At 44.0% G+C, this 27,504-nt stretch overlaps 1 protein-coding gene across 2 annotated transcripts in view; it reads right to left on the reverse strand.

Moving 5' to 3' along the window:
* The window catches only part of PAXBP1 (PAX3 and PAX7 binding protein 1), a 37,039-nt gene extending 22,633 nt beyond the window's left edge, over positions 1 to 14,406 (reverse strand). Inside the window, exons 1-7 of one of the 2 annotated variants that reach the window (XM_032794926.2) lie at positions 13,950 to 14,406; positions 12,992 to 13,120; positions 10,381 to 10,557; positions 7,579 to 7,800; positions 6,840 to 6,943; positions 5,203 to 5,423; positions 4,050 to 4,239 (exon numbers count right to left, since the gene is read on the reverse strand). In XM_032794926.2, the coding sequence (XP_032650817.1) occupies positions 4,050 to 4,239; positions 5,203 to 5,423; positions 6,840 to 6,943; positions 7,579 to 7,800; positions 10,381 to 10,557; positions 12,992 to 13,120; positions 13,950 to 14,328 (1,422 nt within the window). In that variant the 5' untranslated portion in view covers positions 14,329 to 14,406. The remainder of the gene's footprint in view (positions 1 to 4,049; positions 4,240 to 5,202; positions 5,424 to 6,839; positions 6,944 to 7,578; positions 7,801 to 10,380; positions 10,558 to 12,991; positions 13,121 to 13,949) is intronic. The other variant, XM_032794927.2, reaches the window with a different exon arrangement.
* Positions 14,407 to 27,504: the final 13,098 nt, after the last annotated feature.

Below are 27,504 nucleotides of genomic sequence, written 5' to 3' on the forward strand. Positions count from 1 at the left end.
TCCAGGGGAGGGACGACGGGGGGGGGGCCAGCAGCTTGCTGCGCTCAGCCAGCACTCCGGCCCCAGAGCACGGACCCCGCAGCTTGCCGTGCTGTGAGAGTGGGGCCATTTGGCCACTCCGTGCGCACGACTATGTGTCTGCTCCCTGCCCCCGCAGGGGGAGCAGAGGGCAGAGGAGAGCCGGCCGGGCCGGGCAGGATTTTTAATGGCATGCTGGAGTACGGGCAGGCTCCAGCGTGCTGCTAAAAATTGGCTCGCGTGCCGTCTTTGGTACGCATGCCATAGGTTACCGACCCCTGCGTTAGATAAACACCTGTCATGGACAGTCTAGGTCAGGGATTGGCAACCTTTCAGAAGTGGTGTGCCAAGTCTTCATTTATTCACTCTAATTTAAGGTTTCATGTGCCAGTAATACATTTGAACGTTTTTAGAAAGTCTTTCTATAAGTCTATAATATATAACTAAACTATTGCTGTATGTAAAGTAAATAAGGTTTTTAAAATGTTTTAAGAAGCTTCATTTAAAATTAAATTAAAATGCAAAGCCCCCTCCTCAGACCGGTGGCCAGAACCTGGGCAGTGAGAGTGCCACTGAAAGTCAGCTCGTGTGCTGCTTCCGCCCACATGCCATAGGTTGCCTACCCCTGGTCTAGGTAATACTTAGTCCTGCCATGAGTGCCAGGGACTGGACTAGATGATCTCTCAAGGTCCCTTCGAGTTCTATGATTCTACTTTATCCTAAAACTTATGTAACAGTTACTACAGTATAGGTTTCACTTCAGTATTGTGTGAAATGCAATTCTTTCATATCTAAAACTGCTTGATACTTAGCATATTTTTAAGTAAAAAAAAGTAAATAATTCATAAAGATCTCCTCCCCCTCGGGGGGGTGGGGGGGTAGAGGGATAGCAGGGAGACGAGATCAATTTTATAGAACTAAAATGTTCTCATTATTGTAAGAGTAAGTCTATACACCACTAGAACTTCCACATCTCTGTTCAATCTCTTTGTGAAGAAAAAAATGTATTGTCATGAACTCATTTGTGCTCATTCATCCAAAAAGTTTCCCTGTAGTGCCAGCATTAATGTGAAAATGACTAACCACAATCCTCACCAGTTTAAATGTTCTAGAACAAGATACATCAATAGTAAACCTACCCTAAATTCTCAATTACTATAAGACAGTCTTCACTCATTGATATTTTACTTTCCACAACCATCTCTCTGTAAAACTTTTCATGAGTGATGTACCTGAGTATTCAGATTCTAATATCTAAACTGTATTGTTAAATTTATTCACCTAAATTTGGGTTATTGGTGATTATGCATTATATGTATCTTACGACTCTTAAAACAAAATTTTGTATTTGTGGATATCTAAGCACTATGCCCAGATGTACAGACACTATTTTCTTAACCTGCGTATTACATAAATTTTTTTAACATTAGCTTCAATAAAAAAATTTATTCTGTGAAGTTTTCTACAGTGGTATATGAACTGCATTATTACAAAATTTAAAACAAATTAAAGCCAACATGAGATACCCAAGGCCCAGGGCAACCTGAATCTAAAATTCTGCATCTCTAAATTCAGACTGGAAATTCTACTGCTGCAGTTTTATTTAAATAAAATGAAAGAGGTTTTAACAACCTAATATGAAAATTCTGCAGTGTGGCTGCCTCCATGTTATTTTATGCTGCCCCACAGTTTTACCTTTTCAGGGGTTACAGATCTTTGCAACAACAAATTACAGATTCATGAAAGATGGGCGGTGGATTTCAGTGCAAATTCTGTGGCCACAGAATTAGGGAATACATAGAATTTGAGCATACTTAATACCAATTGGTATTTCATGCTATATTTAAATATTAGTCAAATTGCCTGCATTAGGCCCCAATTTTACAGTTCACTTTGTGTATGTATCTCTGTGGACTTCAACTGAAGCCAAATTTGCTCTGTATGGATGCAGGAGTATGCTTGGGTGCAGCCAATTGTAGAAGCAAGGGCTTAGTTTACATGTAATTTTTTTTGGCAACTTACTGAAAGTATTGCTTTATATAGGCACAAGATTTAGCAAATATTAAAGTTAAGGCCTTTTTTTACCCTAACAAGTCATCTATAGAACATCCAGAGAGAGATGAGAACAGACAATGGCATACTAAAGAAAGGTAGATTTAACAAAATCAAGTCTCAAATACCTCCATCTATAGTAGGAAATTGACCAGTTTTTGCCCATGTTTATCAGCAACAGATCCCGTAAACCAATGTTGAAAATAACTGAACTGTTAGTATTAGAACTGGTTTTGGTCCATTACTGGTCAGTTAGTTTTTTAGTGTAGACCAATGTCTTGTACATATTCGGAACTGCACCAATGTAAAGGTGTGATTTTTAAGACCTATTTAAATTGCAAACTGGTGTGGACACCTTTTTTTTTTTTTAAATAAACCTGGTTTAAAACAAATTAAATGTCCACACTGTTTTGCAGTTGTTTATAGAAGTCAGACCTTTAAACTGGTGCAATTTTGAATAAAGACAAGGTCTGAGAAGAGAAGCCAATTCCATAAATTTATCTGGATTGTACTTTAGACACACAAAAACAAAATGAGGCAGTAATAAGTTGTCAACTTCATTACCTATAGTCAGCTAACAATGCTACAGGTTCAAAAATTTTGCTTCTTCAGTTAAGCAGCATATAGCATGGCTAGTGGATCAAATGAAATAAACACAGTCCATCTTCCACACAGCCCAGTTTTGAGGACCAAGGTAGTTACTTATTCCCAATTTTTTTCCCCTAAATGGTTGATCACTGGTTTAACTGTTAACATTAAAAAGATTAGATGAAGTCTCAACTGGCATTGTTCTGTTCAGAGAAAAAGTTAGAGAGTAATGTGTTTCAAGTGCTTACACAGCGGTTGTTCAGAGGCATTCTGCTTGATACGTAGTGGTGAAGATTCAGAGTACAGATGGGGGATTTTCTGAAGAGCTCCACCAGCAACAGACAGCGGCTAATCTCACTATAGTAAGAATCAATTACTTTATCAACCTGAATGTTTAGGAGGTGTGAAGGGAAGCCTACAGACAGAAAAGTAAAAGCTGCCACTTTTCCCATCTTAAACACTCAGTTCTGTTAGCTTATGTAATTTATGTAATAAACAGCTTCCTATTGCATATAACAAAAATTATTTTCAGGAAAAGAGGAGTGATAAAGCCTACATCTATGCTCTCTCCTCTGTACTGCAATTCACTTGTGTAACATACACATGGCCCATAAGATTAGCATGTAATCTTTTCATCAAATTTAACTACAGTAAGTTAGATTAGATTTCCATAAAATTAAACTATACTAATGTTTACCGAATTTAAATATCATGGATATTTCCATTATCTTACATGGGAGATTAACTTGGAAGAATTAATTTTCAAGTATACAACAGAGTAGCCTTAAAAAAAAAAAAAAAAAAAAAAAAAAAAAAAAAAAAGCTAAAAAATTCTGAAATCTTCAGCTAGGTATGCTGATTCTAAAACTTTTCCAGCCAAACAGACTGCGAATATTTTAAGCTGTCTACTAGCAGAACATTTACAGCAAAAAGCAGAAATGTGTTATATGGCACTCATTAATGCTTCCAGAAAGTGTCAGTGTTGCACCTCAACCCCGTTTTACCTCAATGCAATAATGGATACTAACTTTATCCGTTAACATGGCATCCAATCTGTGTATATGGAAGTGTTTGAGTAAATAAAAAAATAAAATCAATTTCTTAAACATTCTAACAAAACCACATTTCAGTCAAGTCGGCACTTACATTCCAACTGGAAGTACCCTAGAGATCTGTTACACTGTAGAATTGAGACTTCTCTTTACAAGCTTAGTGTGATGAAAAAGTGACTTTTCATCATCTCTAAAACCAAACCTTCTGTTGAGTATGCTCAGATTTTTTTATTTGGGGTGCGTGTGTGTGTGTAAGTACAAGGAGGCATGTGTTTGGCCTGTACTAAGCTTCCCTACTTCTGTTTTATTGAAAAGAGATTAATGTTTTTGCATTCTTACCTTTTCACTGAAACACTCAAGCAAGTCTTGGACATACCCTCGCATTTCTTGCAAAAATTTATACCGTTCACCAATACCCCCAGAAGACCCTTCTAATCGTTCAATTGCCTTGGTAGAGTCCTCTCGGCTTTGTTGATGTTTCTCATGTTGCTGCTGATTGGCTTTGTTCAATTCTTTCATCGAGTCCAACCTGAGGGACAATGGATAGATAAATTTACATTGAAAAGTCTAGATAACGCAAACTGTTGAGATATTAACCTGTTTCAGAGTAAGAGAGCACAAGTACCAAATTTCTATAAGGAAAATATTTTCAAGATACATTCATTGCCCATGATTTGTCAATGCTTTCTCTCTTCTCCAGTTCTTACCAGCAAGGAGAGTAGTTTAAGTTACAATGGGCGAGACTCCGTGAGGTACTGAGTACAGTCAACTCTTGTTAATCTCAACAGGAGTTGAAGGCGCTTAGAACCTTGCAAGACAGAGCCTTAAGAAATTATATTAAAAGCAAAGGCATTATGCTATATCTAGCATGAAATATCATCTATAATACAGCCTTTATTATACTGCACTGACTAGACTCACTTCAGCTAATGGAAAGTTTTTAAGACAAAGGGCATACAAACCAGTTTTGAAGATATTACCAAAAAAGTGTGAGCTGTTCATTCTAAAATATTTCTTATTGCAATTGGATTGTTCATGCAGTAGGATCTTTGATACTGAACAAGGAGATTACAATGTTTAAGCCCTAAGAAACCTGCAGATTTTAGCCTAAAATGTAAAATTGATATGTATTCAGGAAAAAAAAAACTGATTTACACACTTTATAAAAATGTTACTTCGTAAACTAAATATCTCACTGTCCTTTCAATTCTTGACAAGATTTTTCAGTGTCCAGAAGATGCAACTCAGATCTGTCTTCAAAAAGATCAAATTGCCACATTTCAAAAGCGTCACTTCCACAGAAGAAATCCAGGCAGACTTTTGAACAAAGTTTCAATGTTATCTTCATTTTTTTTAAAAATTTTTTTAAATGTGCCATTTCAGTGGTTTTCCAGCGATGAAATTCTGCATTTGCTCAAGATTAAAGGGTGCCTGAGGGAATAGAAAGCTAGAGGACAAGTCTTTTAAGTCTAAAATAGATGGTCTGCCCTACCTGTCTTTAAGCTGTTTCTTTACCAAATCAATAGTAACAGGAGTCATCTCATTACTGGGAGTTTTGAAAGGAAGTGTATTATCTGTTTTTTGAGACTTGGTCTCTGATGATCCATAAGCAGCGTAAGTGTAAGGAATGCCATACGATGAACCATAAGACATTGTCTGATAAGAGTTGTGGTAGTACAGATTATTCACTTCAGTAGGCTGACTTGCTTGAACCTATAGAAACAAGACATGTAATACTCAAAATGCTTATGCTACTCATTTAAAAACATTTTGTAATTTAGATCTGACATTTTCTATGCGGAGCTAGAAGTTATTCAAATCACAATAGTTATTAAAATTTCAATAGTTATTAAAATTTTTCATAACCTCCTAATGGAAAAGTTAGATAGGAACAAACAGAGCCAAGATGGTCACAGAATTATGGTGTATAGTAATTAACAGAAGCAATCTCTTCCATGGAGAATCTCTTAGCATGGTTATCATTATTTGTAGTAATAGCTCATGGCATACTACTGAATGAATTCTACTTTCAGCAAGCCTGCAACACCCAATTACTAAATATCCTAGGCTGTACTAATCTCTGCTGTTAATACAGCATAATAACCCTTACAAACCATAAAAGCCCTTACAAACAATTCCAGAAAACAGCTTTCAAGGCCAACTATATCCCCTTCCAACTCTGGGCCAGCTACTTCACCATTTCTACAAAGCCACGAATCACAGCTACCACAAGGCATAATCCTACACAGGTACTGAGTCTTCCCAAGAGGTCACAGGTAGAGCTGTACAAATGAGTTTTCAGTTTGCAGACCGTACTAATAAAAAAAATTAATTTTGAGTCAAAAAGTTTGTTGAATCCAAAATGAAATGTCAAAAATAAATGTAGTAAATTTTGAAACAAAATGTTGATTTGAATATACAAAAATCAAAATGTTTTGCTTTAAAAAAAAGTGTCAAAATTGAATGTTTTGAGGTTTCTGGGAGTTTTTTTTTTTTTTTTTTTTATTTAAACAAGTTTTTCACATTCCCCTCCCCCTACTAAACCAGTTTGGTGAATCCAACATGAATTCACAAATTTTTTAATTCAACCCAAATCTGTATTTTTTGGCCAAAATATTTCTCCTAGCTCAAGTCAAGACTAGGCTCAGGCACTGGTACATCTGGGATGAACATGTATGTTTATTCAGGCTTTAGAGTTTATTATAATATCTTGGCAGCATGACTTGATATTGCTCCCACTGAAATCAGTGGCAGAACTCCCATTGACTTTAGTTGCAGCAGTATCAGGCCATGCATTCCTAACATTCTGGACAGGAATAATAGAAACAAAGCTCACTTCAAAGCTTCATTACTTACTGGCCCTAGTGAGCTAGTAAGTGCTGGTCAATGCTACAACAATGCTCACTACTCTTCCATAATGAATAGAAAGCAGGAGCAAGACATCTCCTACTTCCATATGAGAGGACTTTATAAATTAAAGTTACACCACTAATCTCATCAGATCAAATTATACCAGCCAGCCCAATACTGGTTTGAGTTTGGGGAAGTTTTATTCAATATATGCACTGAAATGTTCAACATCCTTTTCCAAAAAATATACCATCTTTTTTGAACTATCTGAATACATGCCTGAGGTATGTTAATTCCTTTTCGTATCTGTTCCTGTTCCCATCGACTGAGTTCTTCATCCTGTTCCCCAGTTACGAGAGCTTCGTCATCACTTCCCTCAATACCTGAGCACACAGGGTAAATGAATAGATAAGATAAAAATGGAGATAATGGATTTATACCAAGAATATTTCATTCCAAATTCCAATAGTTAAATTTACGTAAACAGAGTAAGAAAAAACATCTAATGTTTATTACAAGCCTATGCAGTAGAACCTTGCTAATCTTCCATGACCAGATCTGCCATAAATTCATTTTACACATTAGCCAGTAAATAATCAAAAGAATATGGCACGATACATTTTGTTCATTTGACAAGCATAGCTTTAATTAGTTTATACCTAAGAGTTCACCACAAATATTTTGTATAATTAAGTTTTCATGAAGCTTCAGAAAAGCACTGTGCTACCAAGCTTGGCTCAAAAGCAAAAAGGGGTTATTTTCGTGTGCAAATTGAGGGTGTTTATTAGCCAGATTCTACTTTACCATAATTCTTTAAAACGGATCATTAAAGTTTTATGACACTGAGTTCAAATAACATATTTATACCAAAGTACAATGTGGATTATGGGAAACCAGAACTGCTATTAGCTATGCAGAACATTTTGTTTAAGGGCTTGTAAAGGTCAGGGTGAGTAACCTACAATAAATAGTTTCTATATTTATTAGATATGTTACCTTCCTTCAAAAAACATTTTACCTATTTCCTCTGCAATCTTTTGCCTTTGGGATTTTTCCTTCACTGAGAATACTATTCTTCTCTTCTCATCATCATCTTCATCATCACTGGCATCATTTTCATCTTCTCGAACAAGGCGGCCTTTGCCCGGCTCATTGTCAATAGGCGTAAAGTCCCCAAGTTCCCGAGCCATTTGACGCTTTTTTCTAGCGGCATGAATAAAAGCAGCATCTGGGATTTCTCCTGGAAACATACGTTTACAAGGTTAAACAGCCAATCACTGCTCCAAACTCACAGTGAGACTCTTTGCTACTTGTCTACTGCCACACCAGCTGAGAAAAATGGTACTGCAGACATATCGACTCATCAGTATTTGTTATCAGTAAGGAGAACAGATGAATCCAAGCAGAGAAGATTTGTAATGGTTAAAGCACTCTCACCCCTTTCCACTGAGGCCTAAGAAAGCTCTCTCTTCTGCTCTTAAGAACTTAAGAGTCCTCCAGCAAAGACAGGGAAGACAAGATATTCAACAAGAAAAACAGAAGACAATTTTAAAATATGTATGTTTCAGGCCTTCTTTAATACATTCCAGGGGCAAGAAGGGCAAACATTTTTTCTCCCTGTTCAGGAAACCAGAGAAAAAATCCAAAAGAAACTATTTTGATAGGCAAGCCCTGAAAGATATTTCACAGGCTTTCAGAAAATGCAGCAGTATATACAAGCTGCATACGTACAGCATAATGTCACCTGTTGCACATAGTTGATATAGCCAAGTGAATAGTTTTCTAGATTCAATTCTTTCTTGAAATTTTCTAAGTTTAGACACAAACTATTGTTGGCGGCAGCTCTTTTCCCTTGCTCATGTGTTCCTGATGACTAGGGGAGCCAAAACGGTACTAACCTTCCAATAAATCAGCAAACCAAGGTTCATCAGTCTAGAATTCCTGTTATTAGTATTACAGTAGTGCTAAACAAGATTGGGATTCTGGAGGCTGGACCCACTCCAATAGGAAGTTCTGTTCTGCTGCCATTAGCCTCTGTGGTAAGCACTTGGGACTCCTGGAGTCACTGGCATGGAATAGGAAGTCCTGGTTGGGCATCTCTCTCCCAGTAACAGCAAGAAGCAGCAGTGGAACAAAGTCCCTGCTCTACTTCCCTCAGCCCATTAGGCTGGGAGGGAGGGTGATTCTCCTAGGAAGGTGCTCCCAGAGAAAGGGTGGCTTCTTAATAAAAGTCTGGAGCTGTGTGAGGAGGTAAAAACAGAGAGCAGCTCTCCTCTCATTTTGCTCAAGGTTTAGTACCTTCAGAAAGAGATTACCATAGAAAGAGTAGTTCTCAAACTTTTGTACTAGTGACCCCTTTCAAATAGCAAGCCTCTGAGTATGACCCCCCTTAAAAATTAAACACACTTGTTATATTTAACACCATTATAAATGCTGGATGAAAAGCAGGGTTTGGGGTGGAGGCTGACAGCTTGTGACCGCCTCATGTAATAACCTTATGACCCTTAAGGGGTCCCAACCCCCAGTTTGAGAACTTCTGCCACAGAATTTGACAAAGTAGGACAAAGATATAAGGAAAGTTGGGTGAATAAGGGAAACAAGGCAGAAAACATGCCTGAAAACTCTGTACAAACAGTCTTAGTTTGCTGTGTGTACCCAAGATACATTATTTTGAGAGGGAATTTCTGTTTGGAAAGTTCACCTACCTATTTTCAGTAAAAAACACTTAAAACATTAATTCCAGTTCTCGAGAATACAGATTAAAATATTCCCTTCACTTAAAAGGAGAAATATGCTAGAACCGGTAATATATTTAGATGTGAAGTTATCTGAAGTGTACCCACTGTATCAGTTTGCTATTTCTTCTAAAAGCAACAGATTAGTCTGGTGGGTTGACTGGAGAAATCCCCCCCCCCCCCACTAGGCACAAGTATAAAAGATCTTTTCCTTCTACTTCACAATCCACAGACAGCCATAAACATGAACATGCAGGCAACAACCTTATTCCCCCAGTCAAAAAAAAGTTTCCTTATGTGCAAACTTTCTAGTTATTAAATCCATGAAGAATAATGTTTTAAACTGATTTCTTTGGCCCTTAGGGTCTTAAGAAAATGTTTCTTACTCTATTTAATCAAGTTAACAGGAGTCAATACACTCAAATACGGGGTCAAAAGTGTAAGAACATTTTCTGGTGCCTAAATTAAGGATAATGCCAACCTGCACCACAAGATAATTCTCCAACCAGCCTATCAGAATATCAAAAATAGAGGTGGATTTTGCAGATGTTCAATATTTCAAAGTTTTAGAAAAACTAAATGCTGTAACTAGTAGGGGTGTTTATTTAGTTTTTTAAAGACCAGAGACTCCAGTTTGAGCTATGCTTCATTTTGATTTATTTTGAAATATTACCCCACGAACCTGGCACCTGAAGGAATTCATATAAATACTTAACTTAAAAAAAAACAAAACACAAAACATTTTGTTACAGCCTTTGTTTTCAATACATTAAACTCTGCTATTTGATACTGTCGAAATTAAATGATTCTATTTTAGTTCTTAAATCAATCAGCTCAGTTTTCATAATTCTTCAAAAACACTGGGCAATTATATCCTTCCACAGGACCAGCAGAATACAGATGAACATTGGAAAGTGGACACTTCATTTACTTTTAAATTTTCATTTCTAGTATCTGTTCAAGGGTGTGTAGATATTGAGCTTAGGAAGAGTGCATACAGCTGACTGGATATCAGTCATTACATTCCAAGTGTTAGAGACCGCATTTCCAAACCCACTAAACTAGATTTACTATAAAGTACAAACCTGGACGGAGAACATTCAGAGATGATAAAGCACTTGAAAAAGCTCCCCCAGTTTTAGGCTTTTCTTCCTCCTTCTCACTTTCAACTTCCATCTCTTCTTCACCTTGTTCACTGTTTGCAGTCCCATCTTCTTGGTTTGCATCCTTAACCTGTCCTGTTCTCTCTATGGCCTGTTCAGCTATAAGAGAAAAGCCTATAGCTCAGTTTCTTTCTGTGAACATTTTTTAAAAGCACTTTTAAAGAATACCACCAGATATGCTAACGTATAAGCCAGCAATCTAAAGCAAGATACAGACAATCACATTAATTTTTAACTACTGAACTTACAAGGGGAAGAACACATGTTGTGGTTTCAATAAAAAACAATGACATCTTCTCAAGTTCACACTATACAGTCTGACCAGTCTCAGATAGGAAGACACCCAAGAAAACATTAAGTATTAAGTTTACATAGTCAAGCATTTGAGAGCCAGGAAGTGTCAGAATTAAGGCTGCCTGTGCATACATATGCATCATCACAGTCTTCAATTACTGAACACACACTTTTTTTGCACAGGAACCCTGCCGCGCTCACTGCACAAGATGGACAGTACCCATTGAATGCGCAGCTGTCCAATATTTTATTTTATTCTCATTAATCAGAGTGTGGCCCCAGACCTGATTTACTGCACACCACTCAAACACTGCTTTGAAGACAATTATTCATTTCAACAGAGGTTTTTCTATGACACACTTCATTTTAACATGAGTGCTTCATAAACATACATTCATCTTCACAACACCCCTGTGAGGTAAGGCAACATTATTTTCATTCTACAAAAGGGGAACAGGCACAGAGGCATTGTCAAAAATGCACACTAATTTTGAGTTCCCAATGTGAGATGCCTATGGCCTGAATTTTCAGAGAATTTAACATTTCATAGCTCTTTATTTGTTCAGAACACAGATCTCATTGACTTCAGTTGCAGTTGAATGCACTCAGCATTTCTGCAAATTCAACCCCAACTGCCACAAGATAGGCACCAAAAAAAAGAGGAGGAATACACAGTAGCCATCGGTAAAAAGTTTGGTTTAGATGACTTGCCCAACATCACATAGGTACTCTATGGCAGAGGTAGGGATAGAATCCAGCTCTTCAGTTCCATTAAACTGAGTTAACTACAAAACCATCCCTTTACTTTCTGCAGCCCTCTGCCTCATTCTCTGCATGCCATCCCTAGGCAGGCCTAGATTTCCTGCCACAAGTGATGCAGAGGTCCTAAAGACAACAGGCTTATTAACTACACAACCATGACTGACTCCCTAAGCAACACAGATTTTTTGCATTGACTGAGGCAGGGATCCCAGCGGGCAAAGTTAGTCTTTAACTACATGATCATAAACTATCATAACATACACACAGTGGCAAATGAAGGTTGCATTCATTCTGGCATTTTCTCACTTTTGAGTGCTTGACTTTATAATTAACATTCCCTTAATGGAATTTTTTATACAATTTCCTAGAGTTTTTTTAAAAATAGCAAACTGAAAAAATAGAAATTCCATCATTTGAAACCATACTGAGTCTCACATAATTCATGAGCAGGCCATGAACCTTCACAGCACAGACTCTCCGCCTAAGCTAACAGTAACTGATAGGAGTAGTAGGTTGCCATCCTCCATGTGGGCCAGTTGTTAGAGGGAGATGAAGCACACACTTTGCCAGTAAGCTTTAGTTATTAGCTGACAGCAGGAATGGTGAAACTCAGGAACCCTACATTCTATTCCAGGTTTTAAGGATGTGTACTCTAATGGTTAGAGAGCTTTTTGCCCAACCACTCCTTCAGCCTGTTCTCATAGAATCACAGAATATCAGGATTGGAAGGGACCTCAGGAGGTCATCTAGTCCAACCTCCTGCTCAAAGCAGGATCAATCCCCAGACAGATTTTTGCCCCCAATCCCTACATGTCCCCCTCAAGGGCTGAACTCACAACCCTGGGTTTAGCAGGCTAATGCTCAAACCACTGAGCTATCCCTCCCCCCATCTCAGTCTCTGCCTCCCCTCCCCATGCTCATTGTTCCAGTTCTTAGTTTGGAATACATAGACACAGGTCACTTCTTCAAACATAGGATCTCAACATAAGGAATTCCACTCTGCCAACCCCTCAATTTTCTACTTCACTTCAATGCTCTCCTTTTACCATCTGTGTTGAGAGGACACATCCTGGCAGAGGAGTGTGCTAGGTGCAGCTCCAAATTCTAGCTGTTAGAAAATAGAAGTACAGAGTAATTTAAAAAAATGACCATAGGCATGAGAGTCAAGAACTACACGGTTTTAATCCCAGCTCTAATGAGGATTCACTGTGTAGCTTTCTAGTAAGAGCCCTCACCTCTTGACAAATATTTCCACATCAACAAAATGGGGATAAATTTCATCTACACCAAAAGGGTGCTTATGAGAATTAACTCAATGCTTATACAGACTGCTCTGAATATGTAGAGCACTCTAGATATTAAAATGCTCAGTCCCCCTACAGAATTGACACTGCATCTTTAACACAACTCATTTTTAGGAACAGTATTTAATCTTTCAGCTAATATAAGTTACTACTAGTAATAATTTTGCAATTACCATCTGCTGGAGAATTGACTTCTGGTTTAACCTTTGATTTTTCAAGATCTTCTTTGTATTCTTTCTTCAGCAGTTTTACTATCTTTTTGCTGTAACTTGATTTTTTCACTTTAAAAACTTCTTCAGCTTCTTTAACAAAGAAAACCAGAAAACATTAAGTGACCTGGGAACAGATTGGTCAGTTACAACTCACAAAAATATTTACCATCTGTTAAGTCTTTTCATGTGGTGCACAGCACAACCTCATAGTAGAGTTACTAACAAAAGTATCCCACAAATCTAAATTCAAAGTTTAAATACAAGAACTATAACACTTTTGACATGTAGGCCCTGCAATTACATATATTTTCAGTGCTATAAACTCTCATGATTTCATCAACCTTGTGATAACAAGTATTCTTGAAGCCCAAACTCCTGGAATCACATCAGTACATGAGAATCTCATTAAAAACATTCTTAACTATGTCAGTTGCAGATTAGAACATAAAAATAAGCCCCCGCCCCCGATTGCATCTTAAAGGCTCAAAAACAGAAGGCAAACGAGAAAACCTGCATGTGCACTTTTTATATCAAAAACTGAAGACATCTTATCACTCGTGTTATTACCCAAACAACATACTGTGAATCACTGTCATGCGCCCCCCTGCCCCCTTTAAGTGCTAGTTTTCCTTTCCACTTAGTCGGGGAACCACACGTTCAACATTTTGCCTTAATATAAAACCGCAGTAGGTAAATTCAGAGTCACACGTGGCCCCGGGAAGGAAGAACTATGCCCTATACCGGCGGGGGGGATTGGCCTGATGGACCGATAGGCCGTTTCCCCTCCCCCGTGGCACCGCGGGGGCACAAGCCGTCATGCGGACGGCAGGTTTGCAGCTACGAGCCCCGACGGGACACGGCCTCCCCGGGCTGGCTATGTGCAGCCGGGGCGACCCGCCCGCGGCCCGGCCCCACTCACCTTCCTCCTCGTCCTGGAAGCTGAGCAGACTGGCCCGCGGCGCCGCCTCTTTGTTCTCCCGCAGCCGCTTCCGCTCCTTGGCCCGCCCGGCCCCCGGCAGCCCGTTCCCCTGCTGTGGCGAAGGCGGCGGCAGCAGCGCGGCCAGGCCCGGGCCGAAGCCCAGGCCTAGGCCGCTCCCTGCCCCGTAGCCCGTAGTCAGGGAGGGGACGGCGAGCGGGACGCAGCCGGTGGGAAGCGGCAGGAGCGGGGCCGCCTGGGCCATGGCGGGTTCGCCGGGCCCGTCCGGCCCCAGCGGCTCCTCGTCCCGCTCTCGCTCCTCGTCCTCCTCCTCCGAGTCGTTCCGCTTCCGCACGTTCACCCGCCGCGCCTTGCGGAACATCCCGCCGGGCCCGGCACCGCGCAGCCCAGACACTCGCCCCGCAGCAGCGCGCCGCGGCCCAGCCCCGGCTCCCCCTCCCCGGAACATGATAACCGGGCAGTCACAGCGCCCCCTGCCGGCCCGCCCAGCTAGACCCAGCAGCTGCAAGGGGAAGCGACAGCGCGCCGCACCATAGAGTGCCGCACCGGGCTAGCGTGCCCCACACAACCATAGAGGGCAGGGGACTAGAGCGCCTACCCGCGCCCGCACAGCTGCCGCCATCTTGAGTGAGCGGAGAAAGAAGGGAGGGGGAGCGATCACGTGACTGCAGCGGCGGCCGTCGGAGGGAGGGCGGAGCCAAGGAAGCGCTATTGAGGACGGTGGAAACTTGACTCCCATTGGCTGCAAAGCGGCGCTCGGCGCGGCCCGTGGCTCGCCTGAGGCGGCAGGAGTAGGGGAGGGGACTTACCTCTGTGGGTTTGTGCCGCTGCCGGGCCGGTGGGTCTCCCACCGCTGCCCCATGACTGGTTACCGGAGGCGTTTTGGGAACCAGTGTGTGTGGCCCCTGCAGGTGCTAACGTGTAGCCAGGCGTGATCGAGGGACAGTGTGCTGCAGATGTGTGTTCACTGCTGAGGGTGGGCTGTGCCGAACACGCACACAAACGTTGTGCGCACGATGTTTTAAAATTCTGCAAATTGTCAAAGAAATGTGGAGGCTCCAGCATGACACTGGGGAGCACAGAGGCAGTGGCAGCACAGAGAGCGCTGTGCATTCCCCAGCCCTGGGACAGAGACTCAGCGGTGAGGCTGCACCCAGCCCTGACATAATGCAAGGACCAGGCCTGTCCCACAAACACTGTAGGGCCCTGACTCTCCGTGCAAGATGTGTGCGGGCAGGCTCAGCAAGCCAGGATCCAAGTGTGGAGCAGCTTATGGGTGGGGGGGGATCCAGATGTGGGTTGAGAGGGTTCTGTGTGGGGCAATCTGGGTGCAGGCAGCTCAGTGGGGGATCTGGGTGCACAGGAGCTTGGGGGGGTTCTGGGTGCAATGGTAATGGGACTCTGCAGGGTTCCATATGAAACTGGGTTAGGATTCAGTGGGGAGGGTCTGGGTGTGGGGGAGATAGAGCTTAGCACGGGAATTTCAGTGGGGGGTGGGATCCAGATGCAACTGGTTGGGCTCAGTGGAGTGGAGATCTGGGTGCAGGGGGAGTGGGACTCATGGGGGGAGGAGTTTTGAGTGCAGGGAGTGAGGCTTGGTGGGAGGGTCTGGATATGGGGGGCTTATCTGGATGCATGGGGGTTGGGCTGATGGGGGAGCAGCTTTCTGTACAGGGATCTCTTCCCCTGCAGTTGAGGAGCGATGAATGCAAGAAGCAGAGGAGGGTGGGGTGGGAGTTTGCAGAGCATCCTTCAGCCAGGGGAAAAATCTAGGGGTGCGTCGTGCAAGAGAAGAAGTCCTGTCCTCCCCAGCCCAGCCAGAACTAGCAGCTGAGCCAAAGCAGGGTGAGAGCCACCAGCCAGGTCTTCCCCATTCACATCTCCTGCCCCACAGTGATTTCTCTCTCTGCTGGGCCCCCGAAACATATTGCTGGGGAGGGTTGCATGACAGCTCTTGTGACTTCCCTTTGCTTCCCTGTCAGAAAATTATTTTTAGGCAGGAAAGCAAAAAAACCTGCAGGGGACATAAATTCTGTGCATATGCAGTGGCACAGAATTTCCCCAGGAGTTTTTTTTTTTTGGTTCTGTTTCCAGTTTCTGGGTCTCAGCCTCTCCCGCCAGCGAGGGAGGTTATTTCCCCGTTATAGTTTAAATTTCAAAATAAAAGTTTCCCACTAATAAAGTTATCAGGAAAAAGTCATATATTTATCATACACAAATCCTATCAAAGTTAAAACTCAGTACACCTTAAAACATCCCAGGGGTCAACTATAATTGCACAGGATGTACTTGTGCTCATTCCCCTGCATCTCCCTCAGTTTCCTTTTCTGCCTCAACCCCGTAACCCTCCGAGACTTCTTTCTCCTATTCCCTAGTGCTCCCTCCTCAATCTCCCTGCAGCCTCCCTTCCCATGTTTACTCACTGTTCATCAGCTATAAGCACTAAGAGTAGCCATCCTCCCTGAGGACAGCCTGGCTTCTGTCTTAGAAAAAATGGAAGTTGGGGGCCATCTTTATTAGGGGTGGTTGTCAGGAAATGGTTTAATCAGAACTGAGGGCAGCCTAGTCAGTCCCTCCCACTGGAAGTAATAAAGAGATGGCAGTCATTTTAACTAAGCAAAATTCATGAGTTTGCTGGCAGAAATCAGAAAATAATACAATTAGAAACAAAGCATCTAAAATTGGAAGAGTTAGCAACTCACATGACATTGTTTAACAGCTCCCAAGGCATCCCTGCAACCCTCCTAGGATATCAGGCATCTAGCAAGATTTCAGGAACTTCCCAGCTGATCCTTTTTCCAACCAAAGTTAGCTTCTATAGTAGAGAAATTGCAGGCGGACTACCTCCATCTCCCTTTGCTCTCACAGCCCTCTCTTTTGGATCCAAGTAAGCCTAGGGTAGCTGGGAGGAGGAGGCAGAGGTACCTCTGGCTGGCTGCTCTGGTGTGTTCTGCTGGCAAGGGAGGTGGGAATACTAGAAAAGGGGGGCAGAAGCTTTGGGCAATTGAGGTGATGGGGAGAGAATGGGTACGGGGAGTGGCAGAAGTAGGGAACAGAATCAGTGGGAGAGATTGAAAGATGATGGACAGCATGGAGAACTAAAGGGGCTGAAATGGGAAGCAGAAGCAGACAAGATCACTCAGAAGAGCAGGTTCCTCCAGAGTCCCCTTGCTTACACAGTCAGTGTATTGCCAGCATCTAACTCATCACTTCGTAAACCCTGTTGAATAGAAAAGGTGCTATATAACTAATTTCTGTGCTGTTCTAAATTTATAAATTATATCTGAACTACTGAGTGACAGAAAAACCATTCAATAGCCCTTGCACTAGTGTCCATTTTTTTATATATTTAATTCATTGATGTTCCCACTAATAAGAAGCACACATTAATTTGAAAGACTTTATGGCAGCCACTTTCCTTACATGCTGCAAACTGAGCCAGATAGAGAATCATATGTAAACATTAACCTTTCTAGAAAATACACTGTTAAACACTACAGGTCTTCATCGAATTTTTCAACCAGTATTAAAGCATGGAAAGTCGTTTACATTTTCTTAGGCATCTTACCTGGACCCTGATACTTGTTGCACAAAAGATATATTAGTTGCTTCAAGACAGAGCCAGAAACAGTGGTGCTTATACATGACCCAAATCCTCCCTTTCACCTGCAGATGAGAAGGGTCCTGAACAGTGGCAGTTTACAGCTCACATGATGTCTACAGTAACTCCTCACTTAAAGTCATCCCGGTTAACATTGTTATGTTGCTGATCAATTAGGGAACATGCTCATATAAAGTTGCACAATGCTCCCTTATAACACTGTTTGGCAGCTGCCTGCTTTGTCCACTGCTTCCAGAAAGAGCAGCCTGTTGGAGCTAGCTGGTGGGGGATTGGAACCAGGGTGTACCAGCAGCCCCCCATCAGCTCCCTTAAGTTCCCTGTGTGGCAGCCACCCAGCAGGCTATCAACTGCCGGCCAGTTCAGCTGTCCCTCCCCACACTCCCATGTGCTGCTCCTGCCCTCTGCCTTGGAGCTGCTCCCGGGAGCCTCCTGCTTGCTGTGCAAGGGGGAGAGGGGTGCTAATGTCAGGGTGTCCCACTCCCCAGTGCTCCTTTACCCCATTGGGCCAGCTCCACAGAGCAGGGGGGGACACGACAGGGCTCAGGATGGAGGGAATTTGCTGGCAGTAGCTGCTGTCTCAACTTGCTGATCTAAAAAGGCAATGTACTTAAAGTGCAGTCAGTGTACTTAAAGGGGCAATGCATGTGTCTCTCACATACACAGGGTGTGTGTCTCTGTCTCTCTCTGCCATGCTGTCTCCCCTCCCTCCGTTCGTGCTGCCTTGTAGAGCGTGAGGCTACATTAACAACGTGTTAACCCTTGAGGGCTCAGCCGAGTGCTAGGTCATCATTTAGCAGTAAGGCATTCCCTGGGAAATATCCCACCCCCTGACTCCACCACCTCAACCAAGCTTCACAATCATCATTGCTGTGTACAGTATTAAATGGTTTAAAACTTATACTGTGTGTGTGTGTATATATATATATTCTCTTGTCTCATCCATGAATGGTTTGTTCCAGTAGCCCACTTATCGTCAGATTGTCCTGGTTCCTCAACATCTGGCGCGGACCTTGTTAATCCGGGCAACGTCCGAGCCGGCATGACTCTCCTAGTTCGTGTCACTCTCATATTTTGCAGTAGGCAGCTGAACGCGTTAGGGGGTCTCTTTAGCCAAGGACCCCTACTGGAAAGTTGGGATCCACCGGGATTTGAACCGTCGTCTCTCGTATCAGAAGGCGGTCTCCGTATCAAGGGCGGCGCTCTTAACCACTACGCTATGCAGTCGCTTGCACTATACAGCAGCACCACAGGCAGCAGACGAAAGCAGAAATACTGGATCAGAACATTGGGAGAAAGAGAGACTCATACCCAGTGCAAAGTGTGCTCGAGGACCATGACGACAGACACAGCAATCCCAAACAAGAACAAGCACATCACACATCACAGTAAACCGACATCAGCAGACAGGGTCAAACGACATGAGAGCTGGACAGCACCTGGACCAGACGATGATTCCATCACCTTGGCAGAGCTTACTAGGCTGAAATTCCCTTTGGCTGCAAATAAGGTTAGGAGCCGAGCCAATGTCGGGGGACTGTGCGAATGAATCGCCTGAAAAGGACTAGCACAGACTCTAACACTTATTAGTTTCAGTCGGCTCCCACCAGAACAGCGGCCTCACACAGATCACAGTGCTTGATCTGAAAAGACTGCAGGTGAAGACCAGCCAATACCCATCCTTAGCCATCACATGAAGCTATATGGACGATCATTACTGAAGCATAATGAGACCACATGGCCAGTAATGAGCAACAGCATCAGAAGCATTGGGAACAACACCAGCGGCCAAAACACCCAGTGCCATAGATAAGAGCAGTCGCCCAAGACTCAAGGTCTAGACAGACATCTGAGCACAGCCTGGATGATATAGGAGAAGCCTATGATCAATCCGCACAGTGATCTGTGAATGTCTGGCGCTATACAAGTCAACAGGACACTAAGGACCTTCCTCAAGAACTCAATGGGACTATGGAAGACACCTAGAAGTCAACTCAGAGGAGCTGCACAGTGGCCATCAAGTGCGGCATATACCAAGGTGATGCATGTCCCCTGCTGTGTTCGCATAGGCTAAACCCCCTCAGGCCAGATAATCACAAGTGGATACGGGTACAGGTTCAGGAGTGGAACTACCATCACCCCCTCCTCTACCTGGATGACATCAAGCTGGTATGCAAGAATGAACGAGACATCGACTCGCTAATCCACTGACGCGGATCTACAGTGAGGATATCGGATGTCATTCGGACTGGAGAAGTGTGGCCGATGGTAGTGAAGAGAGGGAAGGTAGTCAAGACTGATGGGGTGGAACTACCAGCGGGCACATAGAGACATACAGACCAGCTACAAGTACCTTGGCATCCCGCAGTCACATGGTAAACCGCGATGAGAAGCAGGAAGACAGCAACATCCAAGTATCACCAAAGATGAGAGAGCAGGTCCTGTAGAGCCAGCCGTGGGAGAACAGATCCACGCCATAACGATACGCCTGCCCGGTATCAGATACCCTGCGTATAGTGAGTGGCAAGGGAGGACATGGAGGCTGCCGATGTGAAAACCGGAAGCTCCTCACAATGCATTGGAGGTTTCCACCCAAGTCCAACACCGAGACTGTATAACCAGCCGGAAGAAGGCGGGCGGGGCTTGGTGAGCGTCAAGGCCACTGATCCTGGATGAACCCGGAACCCAGGAGTACATCAGTAAGATGGCCCAAGTGAGCTGCTGAGAGAAGCTGAAGGCAGCAGCCAACATGGGAGGAAACCAGCAGGAAGAAGTGCCATGGCAGACAAGACCTTCTGGGATGTACCATCGACAGATAGCTGAAGTGGCTGACATTGGGAATCTACCCAGTGGCTGGAAGGGCTGGACTAAAAGACAGCACTGAGGCATGATCATTAGCAGCACAGGAACAGGCACTGGGCACCAGATCCATTGAAGCAGGGTTCTACCACACTAGAGAGGACCCAAGGTGGGCCGACTGTGCAGAGAGGCCTCAGAGACAGTCCAACACTAGTGGCAGATGTAAGATGCAGGCAGGAACACATAACATGAACGGCACAAACCAATGGCTGGCATGTGTACAGGAACATCTGCACAGGTAATGGGCTAGACCCTCCCAAGACCAGTGGGAGATTCGCGCAGAAGGTTGTGGAGAATAGCAGGCTAAGATTCTGTGGGACTTCCAGATCCGACGGACAGGCAGGTACTGGCCAATCACAGACATGCGGGTAATAGACAAGGAGCAGAAGAAGCGTGGTGATAGATATAGCAGTGCCAAGTGACAGAACATCAGGAAGAAGGAAATGAGAAGCTGGAGAAATACCAGGGCCTGAAAAGAGGAACTAGAAAGGATGTGGAAAGTGAGGCCAAAGTGGTCCCAGTGGGTGGTAGGAGCCCTCGGGCTGTGACTCCTAAGCTGGGTGAGTGGCTCCAACAGATCCAGGAACATATCAGAGCTCTCATGTCCAGAAGAGTGCAGTGCTAGGAACAGCTAAGATACTGCGCAGAACCCTCAAACTCCCAGGCCTCTGGTAGAGGACCCGAGGTTGAGGAAGACACATACCACCCATAGGGGTGAGAGGGGAATTTTTTTTTTTTTTTTTATATATATATATAATATAGACTTTTGTCTGGTGAAAAAAATTTCTGTGGACCCTAACCCATTTACATTAATTCTTATGGGGAATTTGGATTCGCTTAACATTGTTTTGCTTAAAGTCACATTTTTCAGGAACCTAACTACAATGTTAAGCGAGGAGTTACTGTACATGTGCAACATTGGAGGGCAGCTATGTGGCATCTCCTAAGGCAGCAGCCTTTTTAGAGCACAGCAGAAACAGGGTAGGGTAAGGAGCAGGTTGACTGACCACTGCACAGACTTTCAGGTCTTTGGAGTCTGCAGAAGAGGGGCATGAAGACTCCAGAGGGTACCCCAGCTATTAAGCTGAAGTAGTAGCCACTTTGCAGCTCCTTTCCCCCTCATAGGCTGGAGGACGGATTCCTCCCTACTTCCCGATCAGAGTTCTTTTGTGCTCAGCTAGGCATAGGGTTGAAGATTATATTCTGAGACCTTTATTCAGAACATTATTCTGAGCAAAACTAAGTGCAGTTTTCTTTTAAGTTATAGTATCTGGAAGACTTATGCGCTTTCCTATTTCCATATTAGCCTTCCCATCAAAGCCTAAGTACTGCATGGCTCCATTTTAAAAGATGTTGTAATGGTAATACTTAATTACTTTGCTATTCAGTGCCTTTTTACTAGAGGGCAGCAGACCCTCACAGTATAGTCACTAATAATCTATTAGACTTTCTTGATTATATCAGTTTTTATATCTGGTGTAGTAACATCCACAAATTAGTTAATTTGTATAAACCAGTTCTGAGAATTTTTAAGACAGGAGTGTCCTGCCTCAGGATTATTAATCAGCCAAAAACAATTTGTGCTTTCAAGCTTAATAAACTTGCTTAGAGAGGTGGTGGCTGGAGTTCCTAGAAAACCAATCTGAATTAGTCTCTCTTGCTTACTCATGAAGAGCTATGTCTCTCTCAACTCAGCCACAGTTCAGAACTGAGCCCTTAGCATTTATGAAGCAACCCCAAAGGCTCCATATCATGAGTAAGACCTCAACATCATGAAATTGGGTGAAAATAAATGAGATGAAAATAATATGTTTTAGGTTCTTTTTATTTATTTGCCTTCTGGTTTGTGAGCCTTTAAAATACACTGGGGACATATTTCCATGCTTTTCTCAGTAATCAGGACAGCTAGAAATTTGTTTTTGTTTATAAAAGCTGGAATTCTCATGTAGAAATGTGACTCTAGGATCTGCAGCTTTAAGAACAACATCAGTTATTTCAAGACTCATGATAAAATCATGAGAGTTGGCAAAATCAACTAAAAAGCCCTTTATTTATTTAAAATATTTTTAGTAGAAGATTGAGGGCATATTCCCAGAGATGGCAGGTGGATAGGAGGCTGTTTGTAGCTGATTCACTGTCTGGCTGAGTTGAGTTAGGTTCCAATCCATTAAACACACATTCTTAACTTTACTACCATGAGTAGTCCGATTGAAATCAATGGGATTTCATGGTAGTGAAGTTAAGCATGGTTGTAAGTGTTTGCAGGATTGGGGGCTTCCTTTGTTCCTCTTGAATCTTTGTTTTTTGAATGCTGCTGGATATTATAGAAACTGTGAAACAGGCATCCACTGGAACTGCCAGCATAACACCTAAACTTATCAGGTGTGCCATAGAGCCCATAAGCGTAGAATTATACCAATCTTTTGTCCAGGCTTGGACTACTGTAAAGGTACCAGTAGAGTGAAAGGAAGGGATCATCAACCCACTTTATAAGGAGAAAGTCCTTCAGTGAGTGCAGCAGCTACAGGTCAATAACTCTGCTTAATGTTCCTGGAAAAGTTTTTACATGTGTCCTACTTGCCCTGCTCCAGCCTTTCCTTGTAAAATATCATTGCTCAGAGCAATCAGTCTTCACTGCTGGGTGATCTACAATGGACGCTATACTTCCTCTTCACCTTTTATCTGAGATCAGTTACGAATTCAATTGTCCTTTGGCAGCAGCATACATAGACCTAAAGGGAGCCTTCAGTTCTGTTGATAGATCTGACCTGTGGAGGGCCCTGTGAGGCAATGGTGTTCCCGACATCTTCTTGAGATTAATTCAAGATCTACATAATGACTCATGGGCACCGATGCAATGAGGGACCCATAGGTCTGACAGGTTTTACATTAGATCTGGGGTGAAGCAGGGATATGTCCAATGGTGCAAGTAGAAATCATTTCTTGCCAGTACGCTGCACTCATGGGAGGGAGAAGGGGGGGGCACGTGACCTCCCCACATGACTCTGCCCCACCCCCAGCCTGGGGCCCCTGTGCTCTCCCTGTCCTCCCCCCATGATCCACATCTATCCCATGTTACCTGTTGGGAGGTTTCTGTCCTCCTACTGCTGTGCCAGAGACTTCTGCTGTACAGACCCCAGGCAGGAAGACTCAGGAGACGCAGCTGTGTGGAAGGGCTGGGGGTGGTACAGCCGCACCAGAGGAGCTGCTGGCGTGGGACCACCTGGCGGCCCCACGTTCTGCTCCTTTCGCTATTGCGGTTCCTCGGAGATCAGGGCTCTCTGGAACTGCAGTGGCGAAAGGAGCAGAAGAACATGGGGCTGCCAGGCTGCCCCACGCCAGCAGCTCCTCCAGCATAGCAGCTGTACCGCCCCCAGCACCCCAACTCCCAGCCCAGGCAGGGTAGACCCCAAGCGGAGGACTGAGGAGATGCAACTGCATGGAAGGACTGGGGGTGGGCTCCTCTTGTGTCTTTCCGGTATACCATACCATCTATAAATATCTTACTGGTATGGCATACTGGACCATATCACTGTACTTGTACCACTCGATATGTCCTGCCCCCAGCCCTGTTCTGCCATCCAATGGATTGGCTCCTTGAATATGTCTACACAAATACTGGTATAACTTGGATCAACTTCTTTTACCAAACTGGATTATGCGGGTGATATCATCCTCTTCAGCCAGGGCACAAATGACCTTAAAGACACACTAGAGAGCTTCCTGCATGTGGCAGCTGCCCTGGGACAAAGGACTTCTTGGGCAAAAACAAAAATCCAGAATATCAGTGCAAAAGTTGTAATACAAGATAGCTGTGCTGCTAGACAAACTGTGGAAATAATGAATGATTTCATCTGTCCAGACAGTAAGTTGTCATGAAATGGCTGTAGACAGCTGGACATCCTAAGGAGAATCGGTTTAGTAGCCTCAGCGAAGGACCTGCACAGGCCCTGGAGCCAAAAGAAGGTGAAACTATATACAAAAAGTACGGATTTATCAAACCTGTGTACTTCTGAGCCTCTTATATGGATCTGATTCTGAAACATAGATGTTGCTTAAACAAGACATCAGGAGGCTGGAGGCATTTCATATGCATTGTCAGTGGTGACTACTGGGTATAAGATGGTTCGATTTAATCAATAATAGGGATGTATTATTGAGAACTGTCCATGAGAGTACTGAAGTCACCCTCACTGATGGCTGGCACTTTTTGGTCATATAGTCTGCAGTTGAGAAAAAGTCCTTGCACATACCGCCCTGAAGATTGGACTTGAGGTCAGGAGGTGACATTGCCCAGCCAAGGACTTTCAGTAGCCATGCAATCATCTGCAATTAACCTGGTTTGACCAGATCAGTAATAATTAGGGCTGTCAAATGATTAAAAAATTTAATGCAGTTTTAATCAAACTCTTAATAATAGAATCATAGGCATGTGCAGCACATTTCATTAGGGTGTGCACCCAGGGAATATAATTTTTAATTTTTTTTAAAGGCGAGCATTTATTGAATACTCAGTCATAAAGGACAATATTTTTATTCATCAAACAAACTAAAGAAACTAAAACTTAACTAAACTTAATTTTTTTTAAATTAACAACTAAACTTTACTTAAAAAATACAAACTTAAAAAGGAGACACAAAATACCAAATCTTTGCTGTAGTGATAACCAGGTTGTAAGCCCGCCGGTTCGGGCCTCGTCCCCCTCAGGTGCGGCGGGGAGCCAGGGCGCCTCCTTCTAGGCAGCGGGACGGGGCGGGCCGGGTTCCACCGGCCAGTCTGTACTCGAGGGTCAAGCAAAAGATTATAAGGCCCGCCTTAGGCAGCGGGGCAACAAAACAGTTCAGGCCGGCCCTTTGGGGCAGCAGAGCATACACAGGTCTATAGGCCCGCCCTTGCAGGCGCGGCACGCACCAAACGTTTAGGCTCCGCCTTTGGCAGGAGGCCGTAGCAAAGTCTACCTTAGAGGGGCACAAACAAACTGTAGCACAGTCAGGTTCTGGGTGGAAGGGCGGGATCTGCCACCGGTACGGTGGCAGGGGGAACGCAGGCCCACCACTCCTCTGCCGTTCAGCCGGGGCCCTGGTAGCGCTTTATGTCCTTAAAGGCAGGTCAGTGAGGGAATCTGGACCGAAAACACTGACAGGTGGTTCAGTAGGGCTTCCAATCCGAAACACACTGACAGGTGCAGCTGGGGATCCCGCCGTACCCGGCCATAGGCATCGGCCTTATCATGCGCTGAACTTCGTCAGCCGCCCGAGGGCTATTCCAACTTCCTCCCTGTGTACTCCTCTGTCTCTGCAGTGCGCTAGTCCGGTGTGGTCCCAGACCATAGAGGTTCTCGGAGAACTGGAGGGAGACGCAGGCTCTGGCGGTACTCCGGCCAGCGGCGAGGGGATTCAGTGAGGGTCCTTAAGGATACCAGGCACGGGCAGTCGGCCAGCGCTGAGCTCGTGGATACTTGGCGAGGTAGGTCCGGCAGCGTCATCGGATAGTGAGCACAGCAAGCTGGCGAAATAGCGGGAGCTCGGCCTCACATTTGTACTCTTCGGCGTGTCTGGCTTAACTGAGCTATGGGCCTGGCTTTTATAACTTCGTGTCCCAGCCCCATTGACTTCCGCGGGGGGCGGGAACAGGCCGGGTACTGCTCCCACGGAGTGCCTGCTGCTGGCTCTTCCCTCAGATGCGGCGGGGAGCCAGGGCGCCTCCTTACACAGGTATAAGGCAAAGATACAGTTTATTTATTCTTTGTTTAACCAATAAGAGCTAACCAAGATTGACAAAACAGATTAAGCGTTATCTTCATTCCTGTCTAGGAGAATGAGATGTCGTCATCAGGTTTCATGGACTTAAATTCCTCAAATCACATCACTATAATTAACTGAGAAGCCATCTTGTTCAAGTACAAAATCCATGAATTATTGAGGGAGCAGTGGGACATTGTACTTCTTAGGGGTTAGGCTTTACATTGAAGCGTGTGCAGCACTGGGAGTTAAAGCTGTTCTCGTAAGGGTGTAGGAAAAGCACTCAGTGTCTCAACACTGCACGCTACAGCGCGTGCAATGTGGCCACATTTGCGAGCATTTGCAATGGTGCTGGGTGGTGCATGTATTGGCAGGATCCCACGAGACAACCTTCCCATTCTGGCCCATGGGTGCCGGAGATAAGGGCAGAGGGGGGTTCATTTCGGCTTCCTGTCCCAATGCCCTGTGATGCATTGCATCACATACCCAGCCAATCCCTGTTTTCCATCCACGTTAGCGCCATCTTGACTCTAATCAAACAGGTTGCTGGCGGCGGATTTCGTGAAAAGGAGCACTTGAACTGCTGAGAATATGCTGATGGTCTCACCAGCACTCATGTTTGGCATGTTGAGCTATTGCTTAAGATCCAATGAGAGAGTCCACACCGATCAGATAGCGATCGCGGACGCGCTAACGACATTGAATTGTGTGGTGTTCACGGAAGATGACTCACACGTTGGAACGCCCTTTTGCTTGGGAAACAAGCACTGGTGGGGGGGATCACATCGTCATGGAAAGTCTGGATGGATGAGCATGACTGCAGAACTTCAGATGAGAAAGCACTTTACATGGACTGCTATGTGCTGAGCTTGCCCCCACCCTGTGCGACGTTACAGGACACTAGATGAGAGCTGCCCTACCATTGGACAGAGTGGTGGCTATTACAATCTGGAAGCTGGCAACTCCGCAGCTACGGCGGATCGTCAGGTAACCAGTTTGGAGGGAAGCTCGACAGTTGGAATCTGTTGATGCAAGTTTGCAGCGTTAATCGCATTCTAGCTAAGAAGACCATGACTCTGGGAAAGTGCAGACAATTGTGGATTGCTTTGCAAAATGGATTCCTAACTGTGGAGGCGATAGATGATACCGGACAAGATTTATTCTCCACCACCCACCTAAGATCTGATACGTTAATAGAAGGGGTATCTCCATGGTTCTCCAGGACGGCTTGGTGATCACTTGGGCGTTTCATTGAATTAACAGAGCTGGCCCGGAAAGTTGTATCGATAACGCATCTCGGAACACTGCCTCTTCAGA

This window comes from Chelonoidis abingdonii, chromosome 1 (genome assembly GCF_003597395.2).
Source record: "Chelonoidis abingdonii isolate Lonesome George chromosome 1, CheloAbing_2.0, whole genome shotgun sequence".
Taxonomy (NCBI): Eukaryota; Metazoa; Chordata; order Testudines; family Testudinidae; genus Chelonoidis; species Chelonoidis abingdonii.